Source organism: Pelodiscus sinensis, chromosome 25, assembly GCF_052426305.1.
Source record: "Pelodiscus sinensis isolate ZL-2025 chromosome 25, ASM5242630v1, whole genome shotgun sequence".
Lineage (NCBI taxonomy): Eukaryota > Metazoa > Chordata > Testudines > Trionychidae > Pelodiscus > Pelodiscus sinensis.
The window spans coordinates 3,932,853-3,946,667 of NC_143076.1; the positions used below are offsets into that span (position 1 = coordinate 3,932,853).

The 13,815-nt window shown below is 47.1% G+C and overlaps 1 protein-coding gene across 3 annotated transcripts in view; it reads left to right on the forward strand.

Moving 5' to 3' along the window:
* Positions 1-13,815, forward strand: part of UBASH3B (ubiquitin associated and SH3 domain containing B) — a 120,363-nt gene that overhangs the window by 74,344 nt on the left and 32,204 nt on the right. For all 3 annotated transcript variants that reach the window (XR_012899357.2, XM_075916517.2, XM_075916516.2), the window contains exons 4-6: positions 2,418-2,616; positions 4,006-4,175; positions 5,931-6,139. Coding sequence is in view for 2 of the 3 variants with exons in the window: in XM_075916517.2 (XP_075772632.1) it covers positions 2,418-2,616; positions 4,006-4,175; positions 5,931-6,139 (578 nt within the window). In the remaining variant the exon portion in view is untranslated. The remainder of the gene's footprint in view (positions 1-2,417; positions 2,617-4,005; positions 4,176-5,930; positions 6,140-13,815) is intronic.

A 13,815-nucleotide genomic window follows, 5' to 3' on the forward strand; every position in this document is an offset into this window, starting at 1 on the left:
CAAGTCCATAACCACTTAATCTCACCAACTCTCCTTCCATACCTATCTGTAATCCTCACCCCCTATTTAAATGTTCTAGTAGCTCAAAACTCAAATCTGTGTGGCTAACCATGGGCCATAAAATACATTATTGAACAAATATGTTTAGCCTGTTTCTTGTATCTTTATGATAAATATTAGCTACCCAGTAGAGCAAGGTCGTTTATTTGACTCAGAATTATAAAGGAGCTTGAAGTGCACCTTAAAAAGCATGCTAGCCAAAAACATCTTGTGGGTTACACACATAAATCACATTGACTGTGTGTTACCTATTGACTGTGCTATAAAGAAAAATGGGAAAAGATGCTAAACATTTCCTTTTGCTCTGACAGGTGGGACAATATCTGACATAGTCTGTGCAGAACAGAGTTCTGTTTGTGGGTTTTGTTCAAAACAAAATTGTGAATTGATATTATTGGAATCCTGGGTGACTGCTTAAAGCTTGACTCTCCCCATATGGCAAAGAGTGGTGCTGTGGCAGCTCCCATGCAATCTGTCTCAGAGAATCTCTGAATGTCAAAGTATGCCCATGATGTGGAACAAAGTGTCTGGTGCTTTAAGATGACAGTGGTAGAGGTTTCCCCAACTCAAGCCTCTGTGTTTGGGGCATTCTAAGAAATCCAGCGTGTATAAGTAATGCCAGGAAATAGATTGCTGTAACACTTAGTGGCTAAAAGAGTCATTTGGTGGAAAAGGAAATCTGCTATTTCCATCCCCCACACACATTCTTTCATTGGCTGACTGAGCTAACTAACACTGCTCTCATGGAAAAAGCTAACACAAACCTACAGAGAAACAAGCTCCAGCTATGGAATGGAGCTCTTGAGAGCTTTACAGACAGACTCCGGTGATATTGGGCTTCTAATGCATCTTTTTTGGGGAGTAGTGCAGGAGATGTTAGGGAATTATTTATCTTATAAACACTCAGGGGTATTTGCCTATGAATATTTCATATTCTGTTGCTGTTACAACTGCATTTATTCCTGCTGTGTTTTCTTTGTATTTGACTACATAAGAATGGCTATGATAAAACTTCTGAAAGATAAAATCAAAGAGCAAGACATCTGATATCTGTCTTCTAGGAATCATAAAGAAGAGAAAAACAAGTAGGGGATTCGTTCTTCCTTCTAGAAGGTCACTGATGTAACTAACTTTGCAAGGCTACTAATGTGATTGATGGGCATTTTGGAAATAAGTTAATCACTGATGCAGACCTGACTTGACATGAGTAATTAGAAATGGGTTGATTTCTTGGGAAACAATATTGGGGAGACAAATAGATCAGCAATCTGTCAACAGAATGTCTGTACTAGCTAAGATAAAGGGGAACACCTAGGCTGTGTCTAGACTGGCAAGTTTTTCCACAAAATCATCTGCTTTTGCGGAAAAACTTGCCAGCTGTCTACACTGGCCGCTTGAATTTCCGGAAAAGCACTGATGATCTCATGTAAAATCATCAGTGCTTTTCCGGAAAAACTATGCTGCTCCCGTTTGGGCAAAAGTCTTTTTCCGAAAGACTTTTGCGCAAAAGGGCCAGTGTAGACAGCATAGTACTGTTTTCCACAAAAAAGCCCCAATCCCGAAAAAAGGCGATCGGGGCTTTTTTGCGGAAAACCGCATCTAGATTGGCCATGGACGCTTTTCCGCAAAAAGTGCTTTTGCGAAAAAGCATCCTGCCAATCTAGACGTGCTTTTCCGAAAATGCTTTTAACGGAAAACTTTTCCGTTAAAAGCATTTTCGGAAATTCATGCCAGTGTAGACGTAGCCCGAGGGAATCATCTACAAATGGACAAGATAACAATGGATAGAATAAGCCTGGAGGTAAGATGAGGTAAAAAATAAATTGCTTATGGATAGCGCATATTGTCCTGGGATTGGTTCCTACAGAGTTCCAATCCTAAACCAACCCCAAAATGTAAAGTCAAAGCAAAGTAATGACAAACATACATAAAGTAAGAGTGGTGCTGTGTATTTTAGGGGGTGTGATATGCTTATACCCACCCCCATGTTTGAATCTAATCAACTCCACCTAGCTTTGCTGTGTGCCTGATTGATAACATGGGAGATGAGCTAAGTTCTTGTGGAACCAAGTGGAAGAAGTCTTGGGGAAACCCCAACAAATAGATCTAGAACAAGTGCAATAGGAGAATGAATACAAATCCATGGAAAAGTTGTGCTTGTCTTATTTGTTTCATGTTTGATGAATACACTGTTTCTTTACATTCTTCTACTTTCACAAAAGTTCAAGCTTTAAAGCCATTTAGCGCCATCACCTTGAACTCTTCCTTTCTTCTCTAAATACGTGCCAAGGGTATATATGGTCCCAGGGAATGAATTCCCGCTACCTAAGGAACTTCTGTCCTGCTTCCCTTGGCAGTGTGAAGACAGCAAGGTTGATGCGCTTAATGAAGCCCTACAGGCCACAGTGATGCGATGGAAATGCAAATTCCCTGCTCCTCTGCCTTTGGAGCTCTACACATCTTCAAACTTCATTGGGCTTTTTGTCAAGGAAGACAGTGCTGAGGTCCTCAAGAAGTTTGCTGCTGACTTTGCTGCAGAAGCTGCTTCTAAAGTGGGTGAGTACAGGCCGTCCCTGCTATACGTCCAAGATACGTTCCAAAAAACGTGGGCGTATAGCGAAACAATGTAAAGTGGGGAATTTCTTTGATTTGAGTTCAAGCGGCTGACTTTCATTTGAGCAGATTTTTATTTTTTCCTTTTTTGTTTATGAGTGACATAAGATTGGGGAATGGGAGGACTTCTAAGGAAACAGTTCCTAAATTCATCAACGACGTTAGTGTGGAACCGAAGTATACCAAGGCGACGTATAGCGGGGATGGCCTGTACACAGGAAAAAAATGCCCAAGGCAGGCATTTGAGAGTCCCAAGTGTTGTAGCTTGACTAATGCTAAATATGCCTGATATGTCATGGTAAAATGTATCTGCTCTGCTGCCAAAATCTTTGTGAGCAGGTCATGAGCGAGCCTTTCGATGGGCTGTTTTAAAATCAGAGCCCAGTCCTTAAGAGAGAGCTGCCCCACCAAACCTGGCCTCCTTGTTAGCAGCATAGACTGAAGACTGGGTGGAGGTGAAAGTCAGGACTAACTTTCCCCCAGAAGTGGTCTTTCCAAATCAGGGTGGAGGCACTTTTGGGAGGCAGTGGCGCTCCCTGAACAGCATCCCTTCTGTGGGAAATACTCCGGGCCAGATCCTCAGCTGGTGTAAATTGGCAAAACTCCACCCAAGTCACCAGCTGAGGATCTGACTGAATAAATTCATTTGATTCCCAAGGTTGGTAGTCACACTAAGGCTGTGTCTAGACTGCATTCCTTTTCCGTAAAAGGGATGCAAATTAGACACAGCGCAATTGCAAATGAAGCGGGGATTTAAATCCTCCCCGCTTCATTTGCATAAACATGGCTGCCGCTTTTTTCCGGCTCGGAGCTTTGCCGGAAAAAAGCGCCAGTCTAGACGCGGATCTTTCAGAAAATAAAGCCTTTTCCGAAAGATCCCTTATTCCTGATTTTAAGAGTTTGGCATCTTGGTCACGACCAGAGAACGAACCAGGGATCTCTGTGCTAAAAGCATGATCCTAAGACCTGCTAAACCTTGGCGCTGCAGGCAGTAGCAGATTCCTCTCTTCTGCACATCAGGTGCACAGCCTGGGGAAGCAGAACGCAGTCTCAACAGGCAGTGGGTTATACAAGATTTCATGAGGCACCCTGTCTTCACCCGTACCAAGTGCTCCTCTAATCTAATGCTGAAGGGTCAGACTCAGATCGGTGCCAGTGTGCAGGTTGATTTCAGAGGCCGGAATGCACTTGTCTCCCCTTTACTAACTGGCAAGTTTAGTTCAGTGCTCTCGTAGCTGTGGGGCGAAGGCTCCGGGGCCTTTGAAAACGGAGCAAGAATCTTGTGTTAAACGTGACAGTCGCGTGCTGTTGATCACACCTTTCTCATTGCAGATGTGCATGTAGAGCCCCATAAGAAACAGCTACACGTGACATTGGCCTACCACTTCCAAACCAGCCACTTGCCCACGCTGGAGAAATTAGCTCAGAACATCGACGTCAAGCTAGGATGCGACTGGGTCGCTGCAATCTTCTCTCGAGATATAAGATTTGCGAATCATGAGGTAATTTTTGGAGTCCAGAAATCCTGTCACAGACAATTGCAGTTTATCGCATTTTACTCGGATCTCAGGAATGTGGCCACGCTCCAAACGTGAGACCGGACACTGCGGTGCTGTTAGTGCACGTGCTAGGCCCTGCCCCAAGGGGTTTTCAGGCCAGAGCTGCTCAGATGTTTGCTTTGTGATGAAAGTTGCCGGGGGAAGGGGGAAGGAAGGGAGACTGCAAAGGGAGCGGCTTCCCCAGGGCTCAGTAATCCAAAAGGGCCACTGCCACAGCAGTGGCTGGAGCCCCACCCAGGCCCTTTAAATCACAACTAGAACGCGGCGCTGCGCAGTTCTGAGAACTGGCACAGGCAGGCTGCAGCAGCCCTCTCCATGCAGCGCTGAGGGCTGGCTGCCCCAGTACTGCTCCTTCGCCCCGGGCCCGGCGAGGCTGACAGCAGCGTAGACTGAACACTGGATGGGGATGAAAAACAGGACTAACTTAGCTGCAAGTTGCTAATGCAGAACTCAGACATGCCAGGGGACAGCAAACCTTTTGTTGGAGTAGAGAATGGCTGTGGATATTTACAAGGAAAGCTGCTGATCAACATTTGACTCCACTTCAGTTGGCAGAGAAGGTTGCTTGCCATTCTGTGTCACAACCTACAATAGATGCTGGCTCCCAGCTGGCAGAAGAGAACAGCTCAATTGTATTTAAAACATTTAAAAAAAAACCTCCATCCCCACAAAAACATTTTTGTTTAGTTATACGGGGGGAGGGGGAGTGCCCATTTGTAAACATATAATAAAACAAAACAAAACTTTTTAAAGTCCCATCTGTGCTGTCTTGAACATTGCAGGTTATATCTGTACACCCACATCCCAAATACTTGCTCAGCTAATTCACACACAGGCATGAGCATACAACATGGGACATCTATTTTCATCACATCATAGTGCAACAGACAGGAATAGAATTCAAATTCTTTGCCACTTCTCCACCTGCCTTCAAACCTGAGCCCATTCATCTTAGGAAAGGATTGTAAAATGAGATGGTCTAGGCAGTAAATTCCTCGTCACCTTTCATTTTGTTTTCTTAATGTCCTTACAGTGAGTTATGAGAGCAGAATATCACGAGTTCAAACATATTAGCCCTGTGACAAAGGGTCACTGCCTCACCTTCAAAGCCAATAAGAAGTGATAAAGAAGGGTGTTCTTTTACTTAGGACAAGTAAACACATCAATGATCCTTGGGAACCTCATGTGTGTAAAAACCCAAGTCCCCGATTTAGCTATGGACCAAAGCAAATGTATATCTTTAAGCATTTGCCTAGAACCACTGACGTCAAAGGGATGCTTCAAGTTAAGAACAGGCTTAAATTTTTTTACTGAATCGGGGAACAAGAAATTATTTAGGAAAGCACAAAGAACAGCATGGGTAGGTGCAAAGGTAGGAAATAGGCCAATGGAAACTGAAAATTTCCTGCCAACGAGAATTAAATACTTTGCCGCTGGGATGTGGCAGGCGGCACGCTCTAAAGATGTTTTTATTGATTATAAGCCCAGAAGGGACCACTGTGATCATCTCGTCTGACCTCCTATTGAAAACTAGACTGTTTCTCTTTTACTGGCTTAAGAAGGGTTAATGGTCTAGTTGGGGGAATGCAGTAGACAGCAGGGGAGAGGCACATGCAAGTTCATTCATTCAGCCTTCTCGCATGGCCCAAGGTTCCTTAATGCCCTTCTCACATGCTCTCTCTTGCTCCATCTCCCCAGACGCTGCAAGTGATCTACCCCTACATCCCGCAGAATGATGACGAGCTTGAGCTGGTTCCAGGGGACTTCATTTTCATGTCCCCGGTGGAGCAAACCAGCACCAGCGAGGGTTGGATCTATGGCACGTCCCTGGCGACCGGCTGTTCTGGCCTGCTGCCTGAGAATTACATCACAAAGGCAGATGAGTGTGGGACCTGGGTGTTTCATGGGTAAGCAATACTCCGGTTGTGTTTCTGGGCATAGGAAGTGATAGTGGGATTTACCTCCTGCAAATGATAGGAGCATACAGTCACAGAATAGCAGGCTCCATTCCTCTTCATGACACCAGCAACCATACAATGAGTCCAAGTGTTCCACCAATATTATTCAACGGGTCACCAGCAACTAATATAGGAGCAGCACTAGATGGCAGGTGGAAAGGCACAACCTCACAGTACGAGGGGTGGGGAATTAGGAAGCATGCTTTCCCATAAGAAGTTCTCAGGCCTTGTCTCTGCTTTCTGGGAGATAAGGTGGGATTTAGTGGGTCTACTAAAGATCATGCTTATCATGCCCCTGTCAACTCTGGTAATACACCGTGTCACAAGGAGTAAGGTAAGTCAACATGAGAGTTTCTCCTGGCGACCTGCCACAGTGGGGCTGTCGTGGAAATTCGAACTACTCACATAGCTGGAGTTGGGTATCTTAGTTTGACTTTGTCCCCTAGTGTAGACCTGGCCTAGGTGGCAAAACCAGGAGCATGAGCCGTAGAAGTCTTGCAGCTCTCTTGACAATGGAATGATACAGACCACACATTCCTGCAAGACCATTTCTCTGGGGAGGGTAATGCCATTGAGTATGATCCCTGAGCATAAGGCTTGACTTAGATTCCCTAATATATTTAGGCAAATAGCTGCCTAGTGGGATTTTCAGAAGCACCTGGGAACTTAACTCCCTTTGGGGATGTCTACACTAGCCCCCTAGTTCGAACTAAGGAGGCTAATGTAGGCATTCGAAGTTGCAAATGAAGCCCGGAATTTAAATATCCCAGGCTTTATTTGTATGGTCCCGTCCAGTCGCCATTTTGAAATTCCACTAGCCCAAAGTAACTGCCCGCAGCTACACACAGCAGTGAAACAGTAATTCAAACTAAGTCCTTAGTTCGAATGAACTGTTACACCTCATTCCAGGATAAGTAACAGTTAATTGGAACTAAGGACTTAGTTTGAATTACCGTTTCACTGCCGTGTGTAGCTGCGGGCAGTTACTTCGGGCTAGTGGAATTTCAAAATGGTGACCAGACGGGAAGATGCAAATAAAGCCTGGGATATTTAAATCCTGGGCTTCATTTGCAACTTCGAATGCCTGCATTAGCCTCCCTAGTTCGAACTAGGGGGCTAGTGTAGACATACCCTTTGAAACCAATGCTAGTCCGCATCTTTAGGTGTCTAAATACCTCAGAAAATCTGGCCCTTTGTGACTAGCCCTCCCATGGCGACACAAGACAAGGGAGGGAAGAAGGAAAGCATCTTTTTGGCCACTATCTCTCTAACGAGGCATTGCGCAATTGGGCCTCCAGCTTTTACGTTTTTGGTGAGGGAAGCTACAGCGTTTTGGGAGGGAGGTTACAAACCAAATATAGACGTGTCTTATTTAAAACTTCAACCGACTCCCAAGTCTTCAGAGGAATGGTGAGTAAGGTGGGAGAGTTAACAATCCAGCGCTGGCCACTGTGTTACCACAAGAGACGCAGAAGCATGAAACTGACCAGGAATACAAAAGGAGCTGACCAAAGCAATCTCCAGGCTGAGGGAGATGCAAGAAACAAAACAACAGAAAGGTTCAGGCTGGTTTTTGTTTGTTTTTTACCCTTTCAGTTTTAGTCACATGTGGTGCGGTGAGCAACAGTTGTACACCCAGTGGCTAGTTTCATCATGTAGCTTTGAATCCACATAACAATGCAAATGATCACACCATGCAAACAAGACCCGAATTCCCCCAAGCCCAAAAGCCACATTCCCTTAGGTGGGCACCAACATACAACTTCAAAAAGAGAATGGCTTGCAATCTGCAAGAGTCTCACATTGCTCAAGTCTGAATTTTACTAAGGTCTCCACAGGAGGCAAGGGCCATCCTTTATCTCTGCAGGTATTTACATAGGACCCTTCTCTCCCACTAATATCGCCATTCCTCCCACGTAGATATGGGGTCATGTTCACAGCACCCCATGAGCCAAAGATACATCTCTGGTAACTAAGGCTCAGAGCAGTGAAATGACTTGACCAAGCTCAATCAGAGAGTCTGTGGCTGAGGGGAGAATGTTCATCACAGTGTCCTAACAAGACCATCCTTTGTCCACTAAAACTTCATCCGCTGCAATGGGTTTGCAGCCTGCGTTTGCACACTGAGCTACTCTATAGCAAACTATCTGAATTTTTGTCAAGGTTCCTGGAGGAGTTTTGGCCCTGGGCACCAATACATTAAAAACGATTGCAGGTTGAAACTCTCCAGTCCAGCATTGTCTGGTCTGGAAACATGGTCCCGCATGATTTTGGTTAGCCAGATGTGAGGGCAGGGGACTAGGCTCAATGACCTCTCATCGGTGTCCCTTCCAGTTCTAGTGTTCTGTGATTCTGTGGCCACTTATCCTGGGTGTGGCCAAGTCTCCCAGGGTCCCATAAAGATTGTTTACAGCCACCAGTCCTGACTCTCAGTGTTCTGTGCTGTTACTTAGCTCTAAACGTCTTCTAAGAAGCAAGTCAGCAGCGGAAGTGTTGGTAATGCTACTAGGCAATATTGACTTCCCAGGGTCAGCAGATTCTCTGGTTCAGGACCAGTCAGGTGCCAGACTAGAGAAGTTCAATCTGTATTATTATTATTATTACTACAGTAACTAAAAGGGAAACAAAAGTTTGGCAATTCCAGCAGCAATTTGCCTCCAGGAAAGGGAGGAAAGGAAATGCTCCTTTTCCTGATTACCATTAAAGAATCAAAGCAGGCAATATGTAACGTTTATCAAAAACAATATTATATACTCTGAAACAGACGATTTTACATCATAGATTTCCACAGTGCATATTAGGTAATTAAGTGTCAGAAGAAAGCAAACTAAGGACAAGTTAAGCTCAACTTTTGCAGCGTAGTGCAATGTATTGCAGCCTGGATTTTCATGATCATCGAAAAGCCTCTAGGCATTCAGACTAAGTTTTCAGGCACAGAGGGCTCTGGGTTTCAGCATAGCCAATCAAAGGGACCAGAGATAGAAGTACTGGCTGTGGTTCTACGGCTCTGCTCTTGCAGAACACGGCATCCCAGTTCACTGAGTTATGATCCATGTGTCAGGCATTTGGGGCGCTCGGGATCCGAGGCGTAGGCTCGTTTCCATCTCTGAAACAGGTGGCATGTGGATGGAACTGAGGCTCACACTGGGAGTACTGGGCAGCCCTGCACTGGGATAAAAGTGATCATGACAGAGAATATTTTTCTGCTCATCACAATAAACATCCTTGATGAAAATACAGCATGTACCATCCCAAAGGAATGCTAAGCACTTCGACAAATTCTTTGTACACATCACCATCCCGGCATCCCAGCCGCACCCCAGAGCAATCAGGAGAGGGCAAATTTTAACCTATGGCATCAAAGCAAGTGCCATAGCTTATAAAATAGCATCTTTGGTGTCCAGGACATAACCTGGCTTTTGAAGGTCTCCTCTGAAAGAAGGTCTCCTCATTTCACGAGGAGTAATGGTAGTTCAGACTAGGAAGCCTAGTCCGAACTGCCTAGTCCGTGCCGCGTGTAGCCGTGCGGCACGGAGTCCGCACTAGCGGACATTTAAAAATGGCGGCGCCCGGCTTTATGCAAATGAAGCACGGGAAATTCAAATCCTGGGCTTCATTTGCAACTCCGGTTGCCTACATTACCACCCTAGTTCGATCTAGGGTGGTAGTGTAGACATACCCTAAGGGACTTGAATTGGTATCTGAACACAGAGCTGGGCTGTGCAATGGAAGCTGCATGGACAGAAATGTCTCCATGCCCAATAAGGCAGCAGAATGACAGAGGAATCATTTCTCAGCTGCCAGGGCAGCAATTCCTGAAGGGCCTCTTAGCCCCATGATTGGGATCCCTCATAGCCCTATAAAATTGTGCTATGTGCATGGCCAGTGGGTTTCAAAGACTAGGGGTGGCTAAGTCTCTCCGCCCCGCTCTGCCTCTCCCCTAAAACGCAGCAGTGGCTCAGGTTGGCCTATGGCCCAACACTCAGGCTGGATGGTGGCCCAGGGATCAGCTTGAGGCTCCTTCGGCTACAGGAAGTAAGGGGGATTCAACGCTCCCTGAAGAGGAGGTTCACCTGCTGCCCGTGGGTATGTGGAACATAGTGTGTGTGTGGGGTGGGGGGAGCACATCCCTTGTGTAGGTTCTTCCCGTCCCAGTGCCATGGCAACCGAGAGCCCTTCATGTGGGGAGGGCGTGAAGAGCAGCACTAATTGATCTCTACAGTCAGAATTAGAGGGTGAAGCAGTGACGGTTGAGAATTGCTTCACTGGACACGCTGCATTCAGACTGGCGTAAACCATTGCAATGCTATGAGTGTGGCCAGCCCTTTATCCTGCCTCTCGTGCTATTTGGTGTTACTCCTACAGCCCCCAGCTTCCAGAGCAGCAACTAGGTGAGACTCAGCTTTTGATTTTTAAAGTGTGTAAAGCAGAGGTCTCAAACTCCCCGCCCGTGGGCCAGTCCTGGCCAGAGAAATTGCCCAATCCGGCCCAGAACTGCCAGCTGGCCAGGAAGGGGGGAGGTTGCACATGTCAATTTCCAGCCCCTAAACCCCACCCCGACTTCCCCATGATCCCCAAAGCCATGTGCTCAGGGGACATGGTGCCAGTGAGGGGAAACGGATGGGGTGATGATGGGAAGGGGCAGGACTTGGGGGCCAGTAACGGACAGAACCCCCCACACACTGGAAGCCCCGGGCCGGATTATGCAACTGTGTCCACTGGGAATGCCCACAGGCAAGTAGTTTGAACCCTCTGACAAAGTTTCTAGCTCTCCTGCCCATGAAAGAAATTTTGAGAAAGTGAAACAAAGATTTGCGGGGAGGGAATGTTGAGGATTGGCAATGTTGAGGATTGCTCTGTTAAATCCAATGAAAGTTGTATCCATCCATGCAGTCGGGGGCCCGATTCTTCTCCTGCATCAGTTTTACACCAAGGTCATGCCAGTGACTACAGTGGGAGTGCCTGCTAGGTTTGCACTAGCCTAAAGGAGATGAGGGTGCTTTTCTGGGCAAACCCCTCATCTTTCTGTGTCTCGGTTCCCCCCGCTGTACAATGAAGATAATAGCACTTCCCTACCCCACAGACAAGTTGCGAGGCAAATGAATTAAAAGTTAAGAGGCGCTCAGATACCATAACAATGGGAACCAGATAAGAGCCTAAGAAGTAACAGAATCAGGCTCCTTTGGTTTTGTTGGTGTTCCCCCAACATAAGGGATGTAGAAGAGTTTGCAAGGCAGGTAACCTACTGGCTGTTCTGTAACCAAACCAGAGCATGTTTGGCTCACTCCCAGGAGGAAAGCATACCTTTAGGCTGTGTCTACACTGGCATGAATTTCCGGAAATGCTTAAAACGGAATACTATTCCGTTTTCAGTTTTTCCGGAAAAGGAGCGTCTACGTTGGCAGGCTGCTTTTCCGGAAAAGCCCTTTTTCCGGAAAAGTGTCTGTGGCCAATGTAGACGCGCTTTTTTGGAAAAGACTACTGGGCTGTCTACACTGGCCCTTTTCCGGAACAGTGTTCCGGAATAAGGACTTATGCCCGAGCGGGAGCAGAATAGTTTTTCCGGAATAGCGGCTGATTTTGTACAGTAGAGCATCGTTGCTTTTCCGGAAATTCAAGGGCCAGTGTAGACAGTTCGCAGCTTATTCCGGAAAAGTGGCTGATTTTCCAGAATAAGTGGCCCAGTGTATACACAGCCTTAGGGAATACGGACCTCGTCCTTCCTGCAGTGTGAACTGTTCTGGCTCAGCAGTGGGCAAACACTGGCCTGCAGGCCGGGTCTGGTTTGCCAGAATTAGCCTCTGTTGGGCTGCCATTGCTATATTCACCTGTGCGGGCGATTGCAGCTCCTGTTGGCCGCGGATTGCTGTTCCCAGCCCATGGGACCTGCAGGAAGCTGTGTCCGAGGCCAAACTTCCCAAAGCTCCCATTGGCCCGGAACGGTGATCTAGGGCCAGTGGAAGCTGCCATCGCCCGTACCTGCAGATGTGCAAGTAAATCTAGCCAGGGGCTAACTCTGGTGAATCGCAGCTGTCTTATTGCCCACCCGTGGTCTATCTGTATGTACTGCAGCGGAGCTACTCTTATTTACGCCAGCTGAGGATCTGACCGTATGTGATAAAAAAGTGCTTCCCCTCTGCATTATTTAAAGGCTTAAGTCCTTTCCTTCTAGCAGTGCTATTGTGCTATAACAACTCGGAACAAATCTAAGCCACACTACAAAAAAACAGCCTGTCCCAAGTCCTTCCTGGAGGAGAGCTGTCTGCAGGCTATTCCCTAAGCGCCCATTCATCTCTGCGGATTACTTCACTGCCAACTCAGAGTGAGAAACTCTCTGCCCGCAGCAGCGTCCCACGGAGGCTGAAAGGGAAGTGGGAAGCCCAGCAGAACTAGCTCGAGGCAGCTTCCCCACAGGAGCCACAAAACCAGATGTGCAGCACTGTGGGTCTCTCTCATATGTGAGCCTAAAGGGACAGGGCTGTGGAAACCTGCCTCCTATTGTGATTTTGTGGACTCAGCCCAGCTCCACTGGAGGCTGCTGAAAGCTGGAGGCTTTGGTAGGTGCCTGAGCTGCTTGGCTCAGGTTTATCTTGTTTGCAAAGGTAAAGGTGCTCTCCTCCCCAGCCAGGGCCTGCAAATTGCTGCATTGGAGATCACCCCGCTCTGTCTGATGGGGCTAGAGCCACTCCTTGACTCCTTCAACAGGCCTCGTTGGGCACCGGGTCCAGGAGGGAAGAGAAAAACTCCTCAATTCCCAAGCCAGGCTCAGTCATCACTGCTGCAGCACTTGGACTTCCGTTCCCCTTCCATGCCTCCAGTCCCTCTTTACAGCTGATAGATCCACTTCCTGGTGCTCCCATCTATCTAGGGGCCAATGAGCAGGGACATGGGAGGAACACTCTAGTCCCACACACACCCCCAGTCTGTAGAGGCTTTACCTGCAGCAAAACTGGTAGGGACCCTTTTGGCCTGCCTCTCCGCAGATCCTGCACCCGCCTTCCAGGGCTACCCAGGAAAGGGCACACTTCGCCCCCAGGGAAGAATCAGTGCTGGTGGCAGCAATGTTGTGAGTAAGGCAGTTGACATAGTTGCCTCACCCAGAAGATATTTGTATCTGGGCTCTTCCAAGGAGTGAGCTACGGGTGGAAGATGACAAACTTGAATTGGCCTCAGTGGTTTCTGTTTTCCAGGCACCAGCAGCGCAAGAGAGACATTGGCAAAGTCACATTTATGGCTCTTCTGCAGCCATGAGATACTGGAGGTTGCAGAGAGATTCGCTTGTGCCTCACCATAATTCTTACCCATTCCTAGCATCCATGAATGGGTCTAACTATGCTGCATGAACTTTAAGGAGGGATAGACGGAGAAAAAGCCTTGAAACCGTGAAAGAGCAATTGCTCAGAGATAAAGGGAGAAAAGACCGCACTATCAAACGACCAAGGCAGTGGGATATAAATGCTGTTGCTGTTGACCATCTTCAGGGATTGTGAAAGGACCAAGCATAGGCTCACAGAACACTAGAACTGGAAGGGACCTTGAGAGAGCTCATTGAGTCCAGTGCCCTGCCCTCATGGCAGGACCCAGTACCACCTAGACCATCCCTGAGAGATGTCTGTTTAATTTGC